This window comes from Trachinotus anak, unplaced genomic scaffold (assembly GCF_046630095.1).
Source record: "Trachinotus anak isolate AG129_WGS33_773 ecotype Australia unplaced genomic scaffold, CSIRO_AGI_Tana_v1 ptg000016l, whole genome shotgun sequence".
NCBI classification, from domain to species: Eukaryota; Metazoa; Chordata; class Actinopteri; order Carangiformes; family Carangidae; genus Trachinotus; species Trachinotus anak.
In genome coordinates this window covers 11,682,289-11,706,297 of record NW_027273867.1, presented here as the reverse complement: position 1 = coordinate 11,706,297, position 24,009 = coordinate 11,682,289, and the positions used below count along the sequence as shown (strand labels likewise).

The window sequence follows — 24,009 nt, the reverse complement described above, 5'->3', positions numbered from 1 at the left end:
CTGTAATCAAGAAATGAAGGTTGGTATGGTTGTCCTAGAAAGGACTTTGACTGGCTCTTTCCGAGGTACCACTTGTGCCAAAAAGAAGAATTTATTTCTGTTTCTCACAAGTGCTATGAATTGTACAAAGGTTAAAGTGGGTGAAATTAGCACTTTTAGGGTTTAATTGTTAGGGTAATGAGCTACAACCTGGGCTTTAGTATAAACAAAATCCATTTGTTATTGCTTTGATAATAAAAAGAAGAATGCAGTCAGAATGCAAATTATCTGTGATGCAACTCAGGCACATACACCTTGCAACCTGTTGCTAACAAACTTTGAAAACCTCCCTCTGGTGTAAGATATTTGATCGTCACTCATTGCAAAAGTAGCAATACAATGGACAATATCAGCAATAACAAATCTTTATCATCTTTAAAGTGAGCCGTATTGTTTTAGTACCTGTAATACAGTAATCAAAGTTGTTTCATCTTTCAGGGGGAGAGGACTTTGAAAGGTACCGCTGGTGTTTAACTGGCATCTGCGGCTCTTATATTATGAGAACTTGTTTCACCAGGGAACAATTATGCCATCTTGCCTGTAATCAGCTGAGTGGTCATAGATACAGAGTGTATCTGCTGTGGGAGTACAGGGCTGTGCTACTTAGAGGCATTTACTGTCCTGTTTTCCTGTATTTGTACCAAGAGTCCTTGGAGACAGGTGGGATCTAATTACTGGTAACATGATGGTTGTTTTTTACATCGCTTTCAATTAGAGGGTCTTGCAGACCTCCTTTTGCCTTCGTTTATGGTTTTTGTACAAGTAAACACATATTTTACATTCCAGCTTGTGTTGTGTTTCCTTGCATGTATACAAGGATGGGAAAAGCAGAAACACCTTACTGTACAAAACAGTGTTGGAGTTATCAGCGGGGTAAGGCCTATATTAGCTCGTTTTTGTTCAACATGCTAGTTGTTGTATGTCCACACAGACTTTTCTTCTCGCCAGATTACTCTCTTGTGAAGTGTTTTATGACGGACACACCACATGAAATTTCAAGAACTCACTGGTGAATGTCAGACCTCTGTTAACGCTGACACTGGTACAGTTCTTTGGCTCAGCATAATATGACTCATTCAAGTATCTGCCTTTATAAGTGTGATTTATTGTAGCCGCTGAATTACTGAAGCATCAGTTTCAAACCCAACAAAATTGTGTAATGTGGCCAACCTACTGTAACAACGAAAACAGGTCTCTCGACTTTCAACTAACTCTGACTGAAAGACGCATCAGTGGATAAAACCATGACAATTTCGAATAATCTACTGCCTAAAAAATGACCAATCAGCAGCCCTGGCGGACCTTACAAATTAGGAGCTTCACAAAGATACATTTAGAGAGTTAGATGTGAAGACCGAAACTCATTCTTATATCTGTCCATTAAGTGTGATGCTACTGCTAGCAGCCAGTTAGCTTAGCTTAGCATACTGGAAACAGGGGGAAACCCAGTCCAAAGGTAGCAAAAGCTGCAGCTCGAAAATGTACAAATTAACATATTAGAATCTTGTTTCTTGCATTGGTGGGAAATTCCTGGGTGAGCTAAGTGGCTACTGATTGTATCTTCACTTTTAGCATAAAGAAATTAGAGCTGTATCAATTTTCACAGTTTGCTGAAAAAGACCCCATAATCATAAGGAAAGTGAAGCTTTTGAAATCTCACTTTGACTCTTTAATGAAAAGATTTTAAAAATTCCAGCCAGCTGACAAAATTTGGATTTGACTTTGGCCAAATGTGTTTGGTTTTTTTTTTTCACAGAACTTGCTGGTTAAACTCAGATTATTTTAAAGACTCCTCTGTAATATAAAGATATTATATTTTTAGGAACATATTTCAGAAGAAGTGCGTTCAAACACCAGTCCTTTTTTCCTGTCATTATTGCTGGGACTTCCTAACATTAACCAAGGCTGTTTTGGTTGTTTTCAGAGTAACCTAAACCTGTTATACCTGAAGTATACCAGAAATAATGTGTAAAGAAAAATAAAAGTATCATTAAAATGTCTATAGGTGACTGTTTGGGGTAACTCGTGGTTTGGGCAGGAAAAAGAGCATTTCAGCATCGGTCTACTCTGCGTTTGAGTGTATAAGAGTTTGTAAACAACAAAAGCCCTCTCACACCATCTTACGTTATGGGCACAGGGGACCATAAAACTTTCTTTCTCTTTATGAATTCAAAACAGCACATGTCAACATGACTCGTTTTACTTCACGCCTCTTGCTGATTACATCACCACTGTGGGTGGCTAGGGGTATAACATCTAAATACATTCAAACAAAGGAATGCCTCTATTTAAGATACTTGGAGTGTGATAGGCCCCATCCAGCTGTTCAACTACCCCTATCCATTCATCTCTCATTTTTGACAGGAACTATGTAATCTCATACCTCTACTATGTGCTGGTGGGAAACATTTCACCGTGATACCTCCGGGGAGGGTGAGGTGGGACAGACCACCAGATGTTGGGCATCACAGCAGAGGGTGCATGGTGTGGAGCATTATATAGAATCTTTTTGATAAATGGTGGGGGACCTGTGCACTGGTGCACACAAGCAGCCAGCAGCTAGTTTGTGTCAAGTGACGATAAACATTAGCACCTTCCATGACAGGAAAGAGGGGGAATGAGGTGGTCTCTGTAAGTGCCAAAGGTGTGTGTGTATGTGTATGTGTTGGGAGGTGTGTGTTTTGACTCCAAAATACAAAACTGTGCTTTCAGGAAATGAAAAGTACACTGGATGCTTGTGTCTGACATTATGTCGCAGCATGTCACCTTTTCCTCTCTGATTACTGCAGGCTGTAACTGAGGCCGGTGAAGCTGGTCAAACAAGGTTAATATAAACATAGCCTTTTTACCTTGGATTGGTGCAAGCAAAGTGTTGTTTTCCCTTATCCTGTGCTTTTTATGACCGCGTGAAGCAAAGAGGACAAGCACAGACCTGAGCAAAGGGAGTACTGACTTTCAGCCTGGAATCGTGGTCTGTCTTAACAGCCAACAGTTTACTGCTGGAGAGAACATAGAGGTGGCTGTGTCCATTCAACTCTGTATGCATGCACGTGCACCCAACCACACAAAAACACACGCACACACACACACACACACACCCACCAATTTGGTTTGTGGCATGTGCGATGTAAACACCTATTTTTCATAGATGTGTGTGTGTTGGACGAAAACCTGCCTTGGAATTAATTAGAGTCATTTCTGCAATGGAATAACTGTTCACTCTCATTTCTCTGGTTTAGTAAATACACACTTTGCACTGCAGGGACATTTTTACTTAGTCATGTCTGGAGTAGACACTTTTCATATTCAGTCTTGTTTTTCTTTGTCCCCCGAGAATGACAGACGTCTCAAAAAAGTCTCTTCTGAGTAAGAATCTCGGATTTCTAATCTCTCTTAGGAACGTTAGACTGGAGAACAGGAAACAAGATAATATGTCTGTGTGTGTATATGGGTGTCAACTATGTAAACACAACTGCCGAGGAAAGTTTTTATCAGTGCTACACCTGCCATTGACAGACGCCGTGTCACATGCACTGCAGTGAATGTACACTCTGTGTTATGAGCATTTAAGTAATTATGTGCTCAATCACATTCATGGCATTTCTTTTAAATCAAGAAAGCAATTACTCAAGTGGGGTAAAGCAATGACAGTAGAGGGGGAAAAAGGTGCAGGCACACACACACACACACACTCACACACATACTCACAGATTGGATAAAAATGCTTAATGTAAATCTATGTTCCTATAGATTTACATTAAGCTCTGTGCTGTGAGTGTGTTAGGGTCTGAGCACACAAAGCTGAGTGTTTGACTGGAGGCAGAAGAGGATCTGGGTCGCAGGCAGCAGGATTTGACGGCAGCTTATTTCCTGTCATTGGCTGTGGGTCACACTGCGAGTGCGTGGGCGCAAGATAGTGGAATGCGTTAAAGGGGTGAGGCTCTTGCCACCAGACACACAGTCTCACACACACAGACATGCACACACACATGCACACAGCTGTACTTGCAGCTGGATACATGCTGTACTAAAGGAAGACATATAAATGTGTAGCTTGTAGAAGCATATTCACATGTTTACTTTGAGACACGTATAGACAGAGGTCAGGCGTGTTTAATCCAGAGGAAGCACACACACACTCACACACACACACACACACACACACACACACACACACACACACACACACTGTCTCACACTGCTTTGACTGGCAATGGCAGCTCAGGGTGGAGAAAGCTGAGGCATTGGCTCGACCTACACACTCTGGATCAGACACTCAGCTCATGTCAAGGTGCTGCAGAGGGAACAGTCAGATCCACAGAGAGATAGAAGGGTTCAATGGTGCAGCAGTAAAAAACCTCAGCTCCCATGCGAGCATGAGGGAAAAACATGCGCCTGTATACACCCACACACACGCACACTGTGCAGCATGTGTGTCCAACATTCTATGTTTCCCACTGTTATAAATCTTTGCATGTGAATCAAACTTTGTCATCCAATCAAATCACTCACAGGCCATGCAGACATCTCAGCACCCCCCCTCCCCTTTTTTTGCTCCCTCGCTGCTCCACTTAACCCCACTCTGTCTCTTGTTCTCTCTCAGCTAACATTTCTACATATGAGGCCAAAAAGCATTTAAAGTTGCCATCCAAGGTGTGACATCCTCTTATCAACAACCTCAAAGGCACAACTGTACACGCCCGCTTCTCATTTTGGTTGCACAGTAATTGATTGTGTGCGCGGGAGCACGAGTGCGGGCTTTTCCTGTGAATGATTCTTCCATATGACTTGAATTGGTGTTCTGTATAGGAGAGAGTTTCCAACGTCATATGAGTTCTTCCTGCACTTCAGCATCCTCACTGACAAAACCAGAGGCCCTTCAACACAGCTACAGTTGCCTGTTTTTTGACTGAGAGAAGAATATGTATTGGGGCCTACAGTATATTACAGTAGGCCACTCACACCCTATGTGGCCCCACTCTAATGACTGCTCCAGACACACACACACATACATGCACAGGCACACACGTGTGCCAATAGTATGGCCTTGATGTGGGCTGGTGTGCTGTGTCTACTCTGAGTGTCTGCAGCTGGAGGCCAAGGCTGCTATAGGAGAGGAAGAAGGAAAGAGGAGGAAAGGAAGGATCAACAAGAGAAGAAAACGAAGATACCGAGGCAGGGAAAGACGGGTACAGGGGAGTAGAGAAAATGATCCAAAAGGAGCTGGGCAGAGGTGAAGTGAAAAAGAGTGAGTGGGAGTTTAGGTGGGTAAAATTCATTAAACCTAACTTTATGAGAATGATTTAGAACAACAAGAAGAAGGAGGACAAGATAACATGTGGTGACAATGAGGTGTAAGAGTAGGAGACAGCAGGAGGCAAAGACTCCAGAGGGGTTGAACTGTGGTGAAATGTGGCAACAGTCACAGACATGGGCTGGGAGACTGAAAACGGAAAATGTGACATGCTTTTGACACAGCAAGAGGGCCCCCATTTGAGGTTGTGTGTGTGTGTGTGTGTCACTTGGCTGCTGTGTTCTGGTTTTGGAGGGGTGGCTGTACCAGGCCATACCATACTCTAACATAAGTTACTGGATGCACTGTGCCAAGCCGGGCCAGAACAAAATCCATTTGATTTCAGGCATCTGCCCCTGATCGTTTCATTCATAATAATGTAAGAGGAAGAGCATGAACAGGGACAGGGCTCAGGGATTGCAAAATCTTGCAAATCTAGCAAAACCACTCAGTGAGCAGACTTATGATACTTTCTGTCACAACAGAGCATCCACACTGGTGTTAAAAAATTTAATGAATATGATATTGGCTGTTTTGATATTGTCTTTACCCTAGGTCAAGGGTGGATGGACTTTTCTTCCTCATCATTCACATGGCAGAGAGTCAAATCTAAAGGTCAGGGTGTAAGCCAAAACATACTCAACCAGAAATGAGGTAAGCTCAGTTTGTTTCTCAATACGCCTCAGTCTTATGACAATATGTTGTTCCGTTCTGAATGAAAATACACAACATTTAACATGCTGTGTTGTAATGCTTTTGGTGTTAGTCAGTGCTCTTACCTGGAGCGGCCTAACTTAAAGGAATAATACAAAATTCTTTAGATAAAATACAAGCTATCACAGGGAGGGGCATCAAAGCATGAAAATATAATGTATTGTCCGCTAAAAGTCACCTCTCCAGTTTTCAGACACAGTTTTCTGCTTTGGGACAATGCATTTTTTTTCAATACAACTAATAGGTTTTAAATTATCTATTTAGCGCAAGACATAAGAGAATTTTCTCAGTCCATTAATGAAGCCTTAACCCTTCAGTTCATCTGTGGAGATACATGACATTCACTGGACAGCAACCATGTGTTCTTTATGGTATGATCATATGTGACAGTGAGATACAAGATAAACTGAAAAGGACCTGAATGTAAGGATGGCTAATACATTTTTGAACTAGTCAAGCCTAGCACAGTCACATAAAGTCAAGTAAATAACATGATCCACCATAGCCACATAATACCATAAAGGAGTGGTTCCCAACCTGAAGGGTATCCAAATTATTATAATTATTATTATAATTTTTATTTTTTTAACTTTACTTTACTTCTCTCTAATTTTACTTCTCTGCATTTTATTTTGAAGGACTGAATAAAAAAATCAAAGAGAAGAACATCACTCTGCTCAAACCATAGACACATGCAACCTGTGTCATGGATTTTAAGTACATATTGTTTCAACGTAAAGGGTCACAAGCAAGAGAGGTCGGGAGCCACTGTCACAGAGTGGCTGTAAATGATGCACTGACCCCATCTAAAGGTGAAAAGGAAACTTGCAGGTTCAGTGGAGAATGTGGAACAACTTAATAGTGCAAATGCAAACACAATACTGCTTGTTACACTATTTTCTAATAGTAGAGCGGTAACTGAAAGCATCACTGATTGTTTTATGTGAAGGACATTTAACTGAGATCGTTTGTACTGCGCTTATTTTTCAAATCTAAGTGCAATTTGTCAAAAATGGAACAAAATTTGCTTCCCAGAAACTGTAATGATTGTTTTCTCAGTAGATGGGCGTCCCATGATGGAGTTCTTGACAGCACAGAAAATAATGACTTTCTTTAATGGTGCCATCACCAAACTAGGCACCCATTTACACTGCCTACAATGGCCTAATTCATTCACTCTGCAGTTCAGTACCAAGTTTGACTACGTCCTTTCAGAGGATGACCATAGAGAAAAAAAAATTCTTGCACAAGTCACTGAGGGGACATAGAGAGTGTTTAAGTGTTTAACATGTGATTTGTTTGTGTCTGTTGTTGTCTAAATAGCAGAATGAAAAAAAACCCAACAACTTACAACAAGAAATTCTTTGAAATTTGAGCAGAACGGATGCTGCCCTGGGACCATCATATCAGGGACTCTTGGTCTTTGTGGTGTCACAAACAAACAAAACACAGTTTCTTCATAGAATAGGGAAACTGGAAAACTTCTCAGGCTCAACAAAGTAAAACACACAATTCACATTTTCAATTCATTATGCTTTTTTGGCATGCATGTCAGGTGAACAATAATGCCAAAGCCTCACGGGATGATACAATTCAAAAATGAGATGAGAAAAAAAGAATAGCATACGATTGATTGAATGAAATTTCTTCTTAAAAATCGATAAAATGAACAAGAAAGTGGTTTGTGTGAATCACTGGCTGTGGCACAAACACGTCTTGGGTTTGGAGACAAGAATTAACTACAGATTTTTCTGCCTTGGAATAATTTTTCACCCACAGTGCCTCCTTGAGGGCTGAAAAACATTATTAAAATGACCTTGTTGACAGTATGTATCCTGAAGGCGTCTGAGAGGTCAACAATATGTGTCGGTGTCAGAAAACCATTCCTCATCCCAGTATCAGTCTCTTTGTCCTTTATTCCTCTCATTTCTCCCTGACAAAATCACTACAGACAGAATAACTGATTGCTAACCATATTGGCCTCTGAAAGCTCTGTGTGTTGTTAGCAGTTAACCGCTCTGTCTGTCCGTCTTTCTGTTTTTTCACAGCCTGAGGGATCGAAGGAGCAGACAGCTGGTGTATGATAATGTAAAGAAACTGCTTCCATTCTGCTCTCCACTATCCTTTTACAGCTTTATGTCTCAGTTTCACTTTGGCAGAGTAAAACCCTCAGCCTTAGGGCAGCTCTATGTGTGTGTGTGTGTGTGTGTGTGTGTGAGGACACTGTGCTATCTCTCTGCCAGGTGGACCTCTTCTTCCTCGTGGTGTCATATGGGGAGGGGCCTTGTGCACGCAGGCTAAAGCTAGCTCCTCTTATTTCCCTGGCAAATGTTGTCACCACAACCAGTCACATTTCTCTCCTCCTCCTCCACGTCCCCCTCCACCTCTTTCTCTTCCACTCTTCTCCTCCCTCCTCCATCCCTCACTCCCTGCTTGCTGCCTGTCAGAAGTCCCACACGTCCCTAGAGGATAAGATGCCATGGAGGCCACAGGAAGAACAGCGCTCCATGTCTGCTGCGTCCTGTTCTTCCTAACAGGTGAGCGTTGTGTGTGAAGGTGTCATGTTGGGATGTTGTGCTTGAGTTGTTGTGTTGTGTTGGTGCAGCTATAGCAGTCACTGTGGTTGCTGTGTTTGCTTGGTTGGCAGGGTGAAATGAAGGGGTAAGTTCAGGAGGAAGTTTTTTTTTTTTTTTTTTGGGTGCGCAGTAACAAAATGTTCACTGAAACACTGAAACCTTGCGAAATTCAATGTCTTTAAAGCATTCAGGTCAGAGAAGCAGTAATGAAACTGGGTTACAAAATTTAGAAATACAAAAATAGATTCTTTGGAACAAGAAGTAAATTAAAGAAAGTTAAATTTGCCATTTTTATATTGTAACATTTTGGGCAAAAATCTAAGTGGGACAATAAGTTCTTCACACAGAAGTACGTGAACTTCTCCACTGCCTTTTTCATTGTGAATTTGAGTTTTACAGTGTTCCTTAGAGTCTGTCGTGGTTTGTTTTGCATGTCCTTTCCATAGTCATCGTCGTGTGACTTTACAGAATTAGCTTTTTTACTATTGTTGGTGGTTAGGTTAGACATCAGGACAGGGTCACTGGAAAGAAGAAGTGACCTAGGCCACAGCTCTGTGACTCAGTGATAACAGACACGTACCGGCTTCTCTCACATGACCAGATAAATCTAACAGAAAAGTACCTCAAACATGGACTCTCCCCTGCTTTGATGTTTATATCATCAACCTTCCATGAGGAGCACTATTTGTCTTATCTGAAGGAGGACAGAGGATGGTGGCGTTCAGACACACACCGGGTGACTTTATTTAGTGTCCAAACAACTCGGATGTGTGTGAGGGTGATAAGAGGCAGGTGCTTGTTGGTCTCCTCATGTAGTTGTTTGAATGTGTGTGTCTGTGTGCATGAACACTAAGCGAAGATATCCTCTCACCTTAAAGACCATTGTCTCTGTAATCTCCTCTGCATCACTGCAACAATATCTGTGTTGTTTGGGGACAACAGCGGAGGAGCGGGCTCGGCACACTCCTCCTCATTATTCCTTTTCACCGGATCTCAGCTGTTGTAAACACAGGCACACTGCTGCTGATACTGCACACACACACACACACACACACACACAGAAACTGGCCTGCAGGCCTATAAGAGTGGAACGTGTCGTGTGGGGCGTCAGTGCTGCATGTATTAGCGCGAGAGTAAACTAAACCCACTTTTCTGAGCTTTCCCATCAAGACTTTTTTTTCCTGCACCATCTAAAGATTGAGTTTTTTGGCATCATATTACAAACAACAGTCTTTCATTACTATTTTCCAGTAATTTCTTTAAAGCTGAAACAGGAAAGCAGAAGATACACAGACAGAAGTGAGACAAAGTGACACAAAAGAAACAGGAAGAGATTAAAAGTGATTACACTGGACAAAAAGTGAGAGGTTTTCGTGAGTTTGTTTCACAGCAGCACTTCCTACTCACATGCTGCGGCTCAACTCAACCTGGCGTCCAAACCTAGTCCACTAATACACCTCAAACTGAATCTTGAAAATTTGTTTCTTGTCAACTATTCCTGCAATATTAATTATACTTGCATAAAAGGGCATGAGAAAGATATGCCTGTGTTTTTTTAATTATTACATAAAATATTCAAATACATGTATTGTTCAATACCAAAAATGTAATTAGCTGTTGACACAGTATTAAAGACAAAAAACAAAACAAAAATAAATAGAGATAAATGTGAGAATCATTGGAAAATCATAAACAAGACCAACAACAAATTTTTTAAAAAGTTTTTCTTATTTATATATAAGTTCTTCAGCCAGCTGTCAAATGAATATACCCTGAAGATGCAGGGCTGCCCAGGGGGCATATTATAACCTCTGGCCTTGTAAACACAATGATGGCCGAAGCTCTTTTCAAGTGATAATCACCACCACCCACTCCCAGCAAGAAACCACATTCAGCTGCAGATTAAACGTAAAAATAGCCCCTTTAAATAACACTTCTTTGGATTCAGGTAGGATTAGCTAGGACAAATATAATTTCATTTTTTCCTCTTCTGTATTCTTCAGGAACATATTTTCTTTTTTAGCTACTTAAGTTGACACCTTCAATATAAAGTGGCAACATTTCTGATTCAGCATTAGAGTGCACAAAAAGCTGTTTAATCATTGTTTTAGGGCAACTGGAATGACTTCATTGTATTCTCAAATTGATCAGACATTGAATTTATCACAAAAATCTCAATAATTTAAAAAATGACCGAACTCATCCATCAAATGGGTTACAGGCAATATTCCTTTTTCCCTGCATCAGTTTACTAAACCAAAAGGAGTCTTTGTGCAGAATAAAGGAATTCAGCCATTTCAATTTTAGAATAATAACAAAGAAATCTTTGGCATTCAGACCACCCTCCTCAACACTCTTAACCACATCAGCTCTCCTAAGTGTAATGACACTTGTTCTTACAGATAAAACTCAAAGTTATATTCTTTATTAATCAAGTCATTTTGACTGAAAGAATTTTTTTGTGAAAAAGATAAATAGCTCTTGATAGCCTTTCCATCTTGGATAGTCAGACCCTCCCAAATATAGTTTTGTCCCTCTGTGGACAAGAATTTTAAATTATTTTACATCAATTGATGATTTTATGAATGTTTTGCTTTCCCCTTATTTCTTTATTCCCAGTACCTATGTATTTGACTTCTGCTTTAACCTTTAGGTTATAAATTGATTGTAATTGTATAGTGCATTGTTTATCATGTAAGGAAAGTATTTCACATTTGTAAAGGTTCGATTTCACACCTGCTGCTTTGAAGAACTGATTAATGGAGTCCAGCACTGTGAACATTTGTTTTTCATCTTTTAAAAATAGTGCTGTGTCGTCTGCAAATTGACTTATTGCAATGTGTTTTCCAATGATGTTTATGCCCTTAGTCATAGTTATTCTCAATAACAATGGACAATAATTCAGCAACCATCATAAATAATAAATTTGAGCTGTTGCAACCTTGTCTAATGCCTCCACTGATAGCCACAGTAGCTTCAAGCTCCCGGCTCAAGTCCTGTGGGACGCATCCATTTGCTCTCATCCTCACATGTCAACTTTGTACTGTCAAAAGTGTTTTGACTTCTTGATCACTGCTGCTTCCAGTACTCCAAACAATCAATTGTTGCAGCTTCAAAATCAGCTCAGTAGAGAGCCTTTTATTTCAAGTCATCAGTAGCTATAGCTATTGTAGGAAATGATAATAATTTACTTTTCATTCCAAAAACAAGTTCCACATTTTTATTGTCCAGTAAACATTCAGTAATAACACAGTAAATCATATGCAAGCTTAAGTTGATGACTAAGTTTGGTTCCCCATGTTTTCCTCTTCTTTGCTTCTTTCCTCTGCCTGACTTTCTTTCACTTTTCTCGACAACTGCTTATCTGATCTACCACAAACTTGGCAGGTGTATTGCTGAGGACCAGAGGAAGTGCAGTGTGCTCTGTGAAGCATTTTGGATGAGTGCTTGCTGAGACCCTAACCCTACATAAATAATTATGTTGCATTTGTGAGTTTGTAAATAGAACTCAGTGCTCCCATCACTACAGTTTCAGGCTATTGACAGGGTCATTTTGAACAGGCACTGCACTATGAATAGTATAACTATAAATGGAAGAATCTCTGTCTGTCTTTCTGACTGACTGACTTGTATTTTTATTGCTGAGGACCATGCATTGCATGAACAATAGATTCTTAACATCCTTGCAAAAGAATTTATAAAAATCAGCCATGAGCCTGTCAGAGCTAGGGGATGGCTGTGGAATAAATACATAAGTAAGGACAGACTGAGTAGTTTCATCTTTTCAGCATACTGAGTAAAAGATTTCAAGTTCTCCCGGCAACCAGCCATAGCTTAAACAGACTGCGAGGTGCAATAAATCAGCAGTTATCTAGTTACTTCAGAGAGCAAGTGTTTGTTTTCAGACAAGTCAGGATCAAAGAGGCAGGCTTCATCCTTGTCTGACAACAATGTCACTCTGTAGTGAGCTGGGTCAATATTAACTCACTACAGTTTCAGGACTTGGACAATTTGAGGACTAGGATACAGATAATAGATTAAACAAAGTCAAATCAGATTGGGGCTCATCTTTTAAAATGTCACTTCATCTGATCAATAGCACAATGTCTTTCCAATATCTATATAATGTAATTCATGATACAGCAAACGTAGGCAAGATAAGTTTTAGTTTGTTCTAGTTTGTAACTAAGTTTCCAAGTAATTTATAATAATAATAATTGATTTGTACTGGTTATAAATTGCTAAAATTTGATCAGTTGGACTACAAATGTTTGTAAAATGAAAACACACATTGCAGTCATATCATCACAACAATGCAAATCTATAAATGATAATATTCAATTAATTTCAAGCCCCATTGATTAATGCCATGATGCAGAACTGATATACTGCCATACCTGACTCTGATTCTTACACCAACAATGGAAAAAAAACACTTTTGGTGGCAAAAAAGAGAAACAAAAACAAAACAAAAACAAAACAACAAAAACAACATCAAGACTTTGCTGTCTCCCCCACTTCTATGGAGTCTTTCAGATCACTATTTTGAAAACTGACTGGACTCTGCTGGTCCAGCACCAAACGGAAGACAAAGTTACCAACTAGCAAGTGAACCTATAGCAACATATAGCAGCTATGAGACAGATATTTTCCTCAATAGTTGGTTTCGAGAAGTTTAAGAAAAAGCTTTAGGTTTAAATGTCAGATATTAACTTTTCAGTCCCATCCAATCTTTGATCACAACAACTGCAAGAGGACAGACTGCAATGACTTTTATTTTCTAGGCAAACTTTGTTAAATAGTTTCCACTACCCCTGAAAGTGCAAGTTTCCTATCCAAAGGTGCTGTTAACCAATTCTGCAGTATAGTTTTTGCAAGAAACACTAAAATCAGGTACTTTTTGACATAAAAAGGTCAAATTTAAAGATACTGCATTATATTGGTCACCCAATTCTTGGTGTTGGTGTCTAAAACACATATTGTTATGGATCACAGGGAAAAATAAACAGACATTCTGGGCATGAAGCACCTTGAGTGTTTATCCCTAAAATATCCAAATGAATCTAAGTCATTAAAGGAATATACCCATTTCGGAAAAGATTTGAGAAGAGAAGATGAGAAGATTTATATCAGGAATGATGTGCACTGTATGAAGCCTACTGCCTATTACCTTATAGAAATTGTGCAATAACGCTCTTTCTTTCCCTTTCTCTCACTCCTCCAATAATCTCCATCACCACAGAGGCCAGTTGTGAGTTCATCCACATCCCTTCGCTAGTCCATCACGGCATTGAAGGGAAGCCCCTGCTCCTGTCTGTAGAGACTCGCTTTCCACTGGACGACGCTGAGATCCAGGGAACTTGGTCCCACACCAGGCCGAGTGGCAGCAGGACCACGTTGGTGACGTTTACCAAAGAGGCCACAATCACTCACATGATGTACCGCGACCACCTCCGCTTTGAAAAACCCAATGTTTCTTTAACAATCCAGAAATTAGGCCAGGACGATGAAGGGGATTATCATCTGAGTCTCAACATAGAGTTTCATAACAAGACAGGAGTGGTTATCAAGGAGGAGAGAACCGTGCGTGTGACAGTGGATGGTGAGTGTTCAAACAGCCTTCAGCTCTGATCTGTCCTCATCACAATAACCTGTTTGATGACATTTAGTGGACATATTCCCAAATTTACCAGCATTTCTTGTTTTTTCCTTAGTACCCGTGTCCAGTCCAGTCATTGAGAAGAACCCAACCTACGCAGTTGTTGAGGACAAGGCAAATGTAACCTTGACTTGCTCTACTCAGAGAGGAACAAGAGTTGTGTTCCAGTGGCTGAGGGACAACATCCCGCTGGGTCCCAGTGACAGATACCACTTCTCCCAAGACAATGCTACACTTTTAATCAGTCCTGTGAGGAAAGAGGACAAAGGAACTTATCACTGTGTGGCTAGTAACCCAGTCAGCCCAGGTCGACACAGCAGGAGCCTGGAGCTCAATGTTTACTGTGAGTAGATATATCCATCTGTTTTCTCCTTCCTCTTTCCCTTCTCCCTCTTTTTCTCTACACCAAGACATGTGTTTTATAATGTTGACTATGGAGATGGACATTGACAGCTTATAATCAGCAGATACATTCATGTGAAAGTCAACGTTGTTAACACCAGAAATGATCAATAATAGCTAAGAGAAGTCCATAATGACCAGATAATATTACAGGGACTGGAATCAGATTGTTTTACCTCCCTGCCAGCTTGTGATTAGGTAGGATTAACCTAAGTGAACCAAACATAGAAATGGCATAAAATCAACAAAGTAGACAAAGGAAGTCAACTTCAGGTGTGATCGCTTTCACTTGCCTTTAATTTGGCACACATTTTGATCAGGTCTATTATCATTATAAGGCCAGAATAGCCCAGCCTTTGAAGTTAAGTTCCAATTTTTATTTCATATTTTCCCTAAAAAATATTTGACTATTGGTATGATGTATTTTTCTCATGTAATTTGTCACAAACATCCCGTAATAATAACAATACACAGAGTACATCTGCTTTTGTATTTCCTCTTTTGCACTGGTCTCTGTGAACTACTAGGTTGTATGTAAATTTCTGTGAAACCAGATTACTTACTGACAACTGAAAACACGTGGCTGTTAGGGGATAATATTTGCATGCGAGCAGACTTATCTCACAGTACTCCACTGTTCTACCATGAAGCGTGTAGATGCATCAATACACTCCTGCTTGTGTGAGTTTGTGGGTGAATTCAAAGAATAAATATATAGCATTACCATGAAAGTGTTTTAATTTTTACTAAACTAGCATTTTCATATTTAGGTGACATAAAATATGTAGTACATTTATTAACTTTCTTAATTTATTTTACCATCTCTTTAGTCAGTGTTTTCAAACAGTGGGTGTGTTCATATAGTAATTTGACTCTGAAAACTTAAGTATTAAATACATCTAGCAGTTTCATCAGTTCTGTTTGCATAGACAAAGCATGTTTGTTTTAGAATTCAGTAACAGTTAAAATATCTCCTTCAGGTTCATCATGGTTAGTTTCTATTCCACACAGTCTTTATTAATGTTAATGTGTAACTAAGAACATTTTATTCATTGTCTATTTGCAGTCTGATACACATACAGTTAAAACTGACTGATGCCAGGTGTTTAACAGATTCACTTGGTTCTTTATACTGTAAGTCTAAGTGTGCTGTTGTTGAGCAAGACCAGCAGGTAGGACTGTCTTAAGCATGTGTATACATTTAAAATGTTTGGGGATGTACAGAGGAGAAAAATCTTAATCTGATGTCTCAAAGGTAGCATATTTTCTCATTGATAATCTGCATTGATGCAGGCTCTAGTCCTGAATCAAAGAACACAGTCTATGACTGGAAATCATATTGTTTCACTACAGCAAACAGTGACGTCTTGCACAAATTCAGGCCACGCGAGGGGTAAAATACTCAGTCACCCATGTAGTGTTAGATTTGATTACTTCACATAATTGTGTTGGAAAAATGAATCGTTTAATTTTCAGTTAACCTTAATGACATCTGCACTAGAGGTGTTTGGTAGGTTCAGTGCCTTGTTCAAGGGCATCCCAACTCTAATTGAGCAGAGTACGTACTGCTCTAGAACCTGGGAACTTCTCTGTCCTTCAGCCCACTGCTGTCCAATCATACATTACAATGAGAAAATTCATAGTAAAGTAACCATTCTGTATAATGACAAACTGTCTCAATAGCAAACTGTCATGTTTCCCTCAACCCACTGTTTGCCTCCGCAGATGGCCCCTACAATCTGGAGGTGAACTCAGACCAGGGCCTGCGGACAGGGGAAGTGTTCACCATCAACCCAGGACAGCTGGTCTTCTTTGAATGCCAGGCGGATTCCAACCCACCCAACAGCTACGTCTGGATCTCCAAGAGCCGCAATTCAACGAAGGTCATCAATGAAGGCCCGCGGCTGGAGGTGCTCTCCTACAGATTAGCCCAGGCTGAAGAGTACCTGTGCCGTGCCTTCAACAATGTGACAGAGAAGCAGGACGAGGCCCAGTTTACTCTGGTGGTGGCAAGCTTGGGAACAGGTGGGTAGAGGGTGGAACATGGCGAGAAGGAGCAGAGCGTGGGGAGGTTATGGGAATCCTCTGTGATAAACACTCTGTAAACAACATGTCGTGCCAAAAGCAGAAGAGGTTGATGAGCTACGAGAGATATATCTTTACAATGACTAATACCGGCCAGTTTTGGGAACAGCTGAGTAGATGAAATGCTGTAGATGATGCAGTGCATGCACAACACGTGAGAAGTGAAACCAGGTTATGAATATAAAATGAAATATACATGGCTATTACGAAACCCTGGTTTTATCCCTGTTGCTAGGTTCGTGCGCCTGCAGCGTGTATTAAAGTTCAGTGGCTGGGAAAGTAAACAGAGAATAACAGCTGTTGTATTTGTTGACTAAGTTTTATAGCATGTGGAGTTTCTGTGTGCCAAATGTGACATTGATAAGTTGTCTTGGTGATACTGCGAAAGGCTCACTGATGGCTACTGCTGATACTGGCTATGATTGAAAATGCTGTTTATTGAGTCAACAGAAGTCATGACAGCATTCATTTTTTATTGACATCAGAGCTTAACCAAGAAATCCTCTGATGACTAACCTTTTAATATGCCTAGGAGTCTACAGCCATGTTAGCGGCTGTGTGAGGCTGTACTTAGACACACTGATGCTTTAAGCTAAATGCTAACATCAGTAGGCTGACATGCTCACATTGACAATGCTGACATGCTTATGTTTAGCAGGTAATATTTGCTGGGTTCTGCTCTTTAGTTCGACCTGTTTGCATGCTAACATTTGCTAATTAGCACTATATAAACCTAAGTATTGGACAATGTAAATTTTGCATAGCTAGCTTGGCTAACATGAGTGTTAATATCAGTGTCTCTCCTGTGTTTGTTTACAGGGAAAGAGAAGCACACCCAGGAGGGCAGCTCTGTTTCTCCACTGGCAGCCATTACTGTCTGCTCATTGTTCATCATCGGCTGTATGCTGCTGTTCTTCCTCAGGAGAACCTGCCATCCAAAGAGAGGTAAAATCACATCTTCTTATGCTCCTTGGACACAAGTCGTTTTCTCGCAAGTAGTACCTGTTAGCGCTGATTACCATGCTCCAAGCCTGAAATCTAGATATCTGAAGAGCTGAGATCTGAATATTATGACTGTTAAATCACCTGCGCCTTTTCATGGTGTAAGATAACGCTAACGGCTCGCTGCACTGAGCTCTTACATGTTAAAGTTAATCAGAAATGTAAATAACTTGCAAATGTCAGTCAAACTGAAGGTAACCAGGGCAAAGCAACTACTGCATTTGAATAAGTCTATAAGTATATATGTAATGTTATTTCTGTATTTATGAATAATTATGTCCCTCTGTTTTTCTCTGTTACCAACAGTGCTTATGGGAATTTACAACAGGTAAGAGCCTTGAATATGACATATATACATACAGACACTAGTTGCTGTGCCTTTAATCTACACATTGTTTGAGCTTTAATTAACTGCTTTATTAACCTGTTTTCAGCAGACCACTTTCAGAGCAGAAGAGACCTCATCGTTCAGGTAAGCTACTGCTTGTTATAGATGTTCAAGGATATCCATACTATAAAGTATGCTTTTATATAAATACTTTTATATATATATATATATATATATATATATATATATATATATTTATATACACACACACACATAATATGACGTATTATTGTAGGAAATAAAAGTTGAACAGTTCAGTTCATTTAACTGAAAGTCTATTCTTGAAAAAAACTGTTCTTATGGCATCATTATATTCATCATGGGATTGTAAAAATTTGACACAGAATAGATATTAATGCTGTTACTGTAACCCAGCAGTTGGTATGATATTAAAATTAGTATATCAACAGGTCACGAGGACGCAACAGAAGACTTTGGCATCTATGAGTTTGTCTCCATACCTGGGAAAATGGAATCTGCACAGGTATGAAACATGTTGTACGTTCACAGATATAGATTCACAGGGGAAGCAGCTACCCTCATTTTGTCTATATGCATCTGTGTTATTACGATTCTGATTTTCCTATGCGACTTGTCCCCCAGGTGTCATGCAGATCTCTGGCACACCTTGAGTCAGTTCAGGATATGCACACCACCATCTACGATGTGATCAGACATGTTCCTGAAACCCCCAGTCACAGTTTGCTGAAGTAACTACCAGCTGGAGTGTTGAGATGTAACTTACAGTCATTTCACTTGAAGACTCTTTGTGTAGCTTTAACTTCTTAAATCTCTGTTACCAGAGCCTGAAACACTGGTTTTGGTGGCCCACTTTTTTGCACAAGGGATGAAGGAGACTGGTGTGAATACACAACCTGATCGTGCACTGTTATTGTCCAGAGTTTGGGACAGACGTTAAATGGCTTTTGCTGACATTATTGTTATATGAAAATGTGTGTATGAATGGCTTGATTTTTTTACGTGCAAGTATAACAGAGGTTGAAACAATTTTGCTTTTTCCATTTATGAAGATCATATCAACAAGTTAGTAGTAGTTATTATTATTAATATTTTATAAAGTGCTTACGAGGTACCTATACTCCCACACCTTGATCACTATTTAAAACATTTAATTTTAGATACTAAAGTTTTATTTGCAAATTATATAATAATATCTTATAATTTAACGTTTCCCCCCAAAGAGAGTCTGTTTTATGAGAAGACAAGTGTTATAATGAATGGATTTTCTTATACTGAATATATTTAGGGTAAATGTATATATTGTACATGGAATACACTGCAAATTCTTTATACATATTATTCTATATCTATGTTTTGCTGAAATCTATTTATTCCTTTAGAAACTCTTAACCCTGTTTCCTCAAATGTAGCATTTTTTTCTGCTCAACATGGATATAATGAAATGCTGAAACAAGGCAAATTATTAATAATCCTTAAATTATTGTACAGTTTGCATTCACATGTTTGTTTTGTACTTTATTAAAGATATAACTGTTTACTATTCTGGTTCATTTTTGAATATGACTACAATCAGACAAAGATTTTATTGTATTAGATATAGTATATAGTATAGTAGTAGTAGTAGTAGTAGTATATGGTATATAGTATTTTTTTGATTTATAATTTCTGCAATTATATCAGCATTTTCTTTATATTTGTCATTTTCTTTGAATAGGGGTCAGGGCTCAAAATGAACATGGTCTCTATTACAGATCTTAAAAATATTAACTAAAACCTGCAAAGATGTCTGTTGTTTTGCTGCCTCACAGTAAGTCTTTGTCTGGCTGTGATCTCTCTTCTCTGAGTTGTGTGAGTAGTACTTGCTATCCCGACATTGCTGCAGAGTGTTTGTTTCCCTCAGCCTGGCTGCACTGGTTGTCATGTACCTGGTGAGATATGGGGACAGGCAGCAACAGACGGATGGTTCAGCATGTGGCAGCGTGCCCTCCACCTGCTCCTGCTGACACCTTGTCACGAGGAGATAAAAACGTGTGTGCTTGTTTGTCTATGTGTGTTTGTGGGTGCAAGAAAGAGAGCGGGGGCAGAAGGAGGAGGAAGGACCAGACACAAAGATGGTTTGTTAAGAAAATAGAGGTCAAAATGTATCTACAATTTGCAAAATTTATTAAAGGCTGCAGCAATTAGTTTTCTGTTATTTCCTCTCACTTTGAACAGTTTATCACTTTAGGGAGAGAGTCTGCTTTCTGCTATGATGCAGCTTATTACCAAAACGCTGAGCTGTCCCCATTATGTCACTCTCATGCTGAATGCTATTCAAAGTCATCACAAATGCTGTGGGACTAAACTCGTCAAAATTTTAACTTTAGTTAATCTGGTATATTTTGTTTACTGGTAAGTTTTGAAGTATTTTCACTAATAAATTACATTATGGTAATATGATGATATAACATGTTTTACAATATTTATATACATTATACACATTAAAATGACAAATTATGACAGTGGTAGCATTTTTTTTACACTGTTTAAGGATAATGAATTGTTTTGATCTGACCCTCATACTGAGCCATTAAGTGCTGCTCATCATGATGCTCCCCTGCATAACAACAAGCGGTTTATTGGCTATTGCTGTAACTAAAGTTTGTGAACTGACCAACTGAGTGCTCTGTGTCTTTGTGGTGGCATCTCCGGGTAGAGGCTGCCATCTGTTCCGTCTCTGTGTATGCTTTAAGGGAGAGGCTCTGTACTGAAATGACTGCCTAACAAACAACAGTGGTGAGTAAATTCACCTAAGGAGAGTGACCTCACCTTCATTTGACTGGGAAATAGCCTGAGGCATCATTAACCAGGAACTAGAGCTCACAGTGCCTGCTGTCTCCTGCACGCTGCCTGCTGTTAACCAAGAACTGCTCGAAATAACACCTAAGGGGGCATTTACAGAGCACGCTGAATGGGCTCATGTTTTTTTTGCACAGTTTTTTTAATTATTTGGAACACTTTACAACACAGAGCCAGTTGTAATTGCCTGGCAGAGATGGAGCTACATGGCAAAGAGTCATGGATGGCACGACATGATGACATGACCACTTTTGCTTGTGAAAGGAAATGTGGTTTGTGTCGTGTTAGAAGTCCTCAAACGTAAAAATAGCAATTCCACAATGTAAAAAAACAATCAAAACTAAAAAAATGTACATTAAAAATCTACAACAGAATTATCAGCAAAGTATACTTTCAGTGTCAAAACTTTAAGTATGCAGAAAAATTGCTCCTGTCAGTGTTATATTATTAGTGTTTTAGTATTACATATAGTACATTGTATTATTTGATTATTATTATTGATTCATTAAGTAATAAGTGTTTTACTGCTGTGGCTGGTAGAGATGAGGTAAATTCGAATTACTTTATGAAATGTGGGGAAATTTAATCTATGTAATTAAATAAATGAAGATAACCTCACCATAACCAGTGATACCTGCCAAAAGCCTTTATGACACAGTTTGACTTGGCAGGAAAAGCACAAGTGTTAACAATGACATTAACAATGTGTTTGTTCTATTCTCGTGCCCCAGTAAGTCACGACAGTGGGCCAATGAGCCAGCATGAACAATACCAGGGCCCTGAGAGGAAGTAAGACATCATTCATTTAGTATTTCAAAATGTCACACCTGATGGAACAGAGAGGTGGAATAACATTTTTCAGCAATGAATGAAAATCTATTCCATTTCTATTCTGTGATGTGAAATTACCACCATCCAGTGGTGTATTATAGCACATGTATCACAGCGTTAATGCTTCACACCACTTTTAAATATATTTTTCTTCTCATCTTTTATTGAGACCAACGTATACTTTCAATTCAGTGCAAACATTTTCAGTATTTCCATCTAAGAGCAGGAGCAGGCCCATTAATAAAAACAAATACTACATTTCCCAGGATGCTTTGGAATTTTTTTTTTTTTTCCTGTCCCTGCCGTAACAGTCACGTGACGGTCAACTATGGCTTCCCTCTCGTAGTGATGGAGGCACATCGTTAACAACAAAGCTAAACTGTGACTTTGTTCATTTATTTATCCGCTGACACAAGTTGGATTTACGATGCAAAAGATCAAGTCTCTCATGGCCCGGCAGGTGAGCTGAGCAGGTCCACACAAGCTGAGCTGTTGGCCGTTTGTTTTTTGACAGCTGCAGGCAGCTAGCATAACAGCTAGCTTAGCTAACTGGCTAATTTGACAGCTCGTCCTGTGGCTCATTGAAGTGCCCGTTCAAACCAGAGTAACAGCTGCGACCGATTTCTTACACATAAAGAAAATACGTGCCTATGGGCAATAATACCCATGTGCTAGTTGTGATAGTTTACCATTAGACAAGCACAACAACGAGGCACACCAGTGGAAACTGGGCGGTTAGGGAAGTTCTCAGTTTGCATAGCAGTAATGTTAGACAACAGAAGCGTATCGCTTTCAGAAATCTCCCTGCCGCTTCCACTTTTTGCTGTATGCAGTAGTGTACTGATGAATAGCGAGCTATGTGACGGGGGGAAACGGGTTGTAACCGAAAAACACGTTAACGTCATTTGACTTTTTGGGGCTTTTTGAAGTGTAACAGTGAGTCTGATTTTGACAGGGCCTGAAAAGTCCCCAGGAGAGCATGGCAGACCTCAGTCCTGTGGAAAACCTGAGGATCCCGAGCAAGGTAAACTACATGACAAGGCTGAAAGTGTGGCTGTCATTTTCCCTTTGAGGTCTGTTGCATGTTTACTGCATAGTCTTGACTTGACTGTATTAGACCACTGCTAATGATTTCCTCAATGTAGTTAAAAGTAGTTTGCTACCAGTCTTATATTAACTCGTTTTTATTGTAGGGTAGCCGATTGCTTCCTGTAACAGTTAAACTGTTGTTCCGTCATTCTTCTCAATACACAGTGAAAGCCAACAAAATCTGCACATTCATAAATGATCGATCAATACGCACTGCATTTTTTGTTGTGTATGAAGTAACTGTTTTGGCCAACTTCACAGTAGATATAATTTCAAGAAGACCAATAAAGTCCAATCAAACTCAGAGGCAGTTGTGTCACAACATTGTTTTACAATTGACCCAGACGCTTGGTATAAATTTTGTGTCAGGGCTTTGTCTACCATGCATTGAATTATATTTTGAAGTACTTCCTGCAAATTGCATTAGTTCCATCACACCTACCGGTTTTCCTAGACAGTGGTGTGCAGAGACCGGAGGCTCCCATTTATATCACTTAAGGACACACCTCACATCAGTCCTAACACCAACAGTGTGAAAAATGGTCTGCTGTAATAGTACTTTAACATTTTGGCATGGAAACCTAATCAGTCATGCTTAGTCACTGGAAGAATTTGTCATTATCCACTTGTACAAATTCAATTTGTCCAGAGCGGGCAGAGCTAAGCAGCAGAGTGGGTCTATATAATTTATAGTCACTTACCTGCTTATACCTCATTGCACTGCTGGCTGTTGGCATTGATTTGACTTTGTTCCATAGTGACGACCTTCTTTTAATGTGGCTGAGTAGAATTTGGAAGGTGACTAGTTATGTTTACTTATAGTGCAGGGTGATATCATCCTGGTTGATTTACTCAGATGTTTAATTTCTCTCTTTCCGAACACCATGTTGTTTTGATTGTCACCATAGTTTGGCCTGAACACTTATATGTGAGCGGAATTTACTTCATGGCATGTTTTGATGATTTACCATCAGAATGGGTGCTGGCCAGGTTTAAAAATACCGCAAAAGATAAGACTCAAAAGGAAGTGCCTTTCTCTCAGTTCATCTACAGGAGTTGCAAAAGACGCTGCTGAGAGAATTTTGAATAATATCTTTCGATCTGTTATTTT

The 24,009-nt window shown here is 39.6% G+C and overlaps 2 protein-coding genes across 5 annotated transcripts in view; both read left to right on the top strand.

Annotated features, from left to right (window-relative positions):
• The first annotated feature begins 8,392 nt into the window (after positions 1–8,392).
• Positions 8,393–19,680, top strand: hepacam2 (HEPACAM family member 2). Of its 2 annotated transcripts, none has more exons than XM_071500877.1 (9): positions 8,393–8,583; positions 13,865–14,224; positions 14,337–14,624; positions 16,409–16,708; positions 17,588–17,713; positions 18,077–18,098; positions 18,205–18,242; positions 18,569–18,642; positions 18,762–19,680. In XM_071500877.1, exons 1-9 carry the CDS (start codon positions 8,526–8,528, stop codon positions 18,870–18,872), a joined length of 1,377 nt encoding a protein of 458 aa, XP_071356978.1. In that variant the 5' UTR covers positions 8,393–8,525; the 3' UTR covers positions 18,873–19,680. The 2 variants fall into 2 exon arrangements, with proteins under 2 accessions (XP_071356978.1, XP_071356979.1); XM_071500878.1 differs by having other exon boundaries at positions 18,208–18,242; positions 18,762–19,014.
• Positions 19,681–22,112: 2,432 nt separating this feature from the next.
• vps50 (VPS50 EARP/GARPII complex subunit) overlaps positions 22,113–24,009 on the top strand; it is a 96,876-nt gene continuing 94,979 nt past the window's right edge. For all 3 annotated transcript variants that reach the window (XM_071499535.1, XM_071499534.1, XM_071499536.1), the window contains exons 1-2: positions 22,113–22,269; positions 22,765–22,833. In XM_071499535.1, coding sequence (XP_071355636.1) covers positions 22,237–22,269; positions 22,765–22,833 — 102 coding nt within the window. In that variant the 5' untranslated portion in view covers positions 22,113–22,236. The remainder of the gene's footprint in view (positions 22,270–22,764; positions 22,834–24,009) is intronic.

What these genes read in the sequence shown, in the direction of transcription:
- hepacam2 (XM_071500877.1), top strand. Translation starts at nt 8,526, where the DNA reads ATGGAGGCCACAGGAAGAACAGCGCTCCATGTCTGCTGCGTCCTGTTC. An exon ending in CGTCCTGTTCTTCCTAACAG is followed by an intron (nt 8,584 to 13,864) that starts GTGAGCGTTGTG and finishes CCATCACCACAG; the next exon opens with AGGCCAGTTGTGAGTTCATC. An exon ending in AACCTGCCATCCAAAGAGAG is followed by an intron (nt 17,714 to 18,076) that starts GTAAAATCACAT and finishes TGTTACCAACAG; the next exon opens with TGCTTATGGGAATTTACAAC.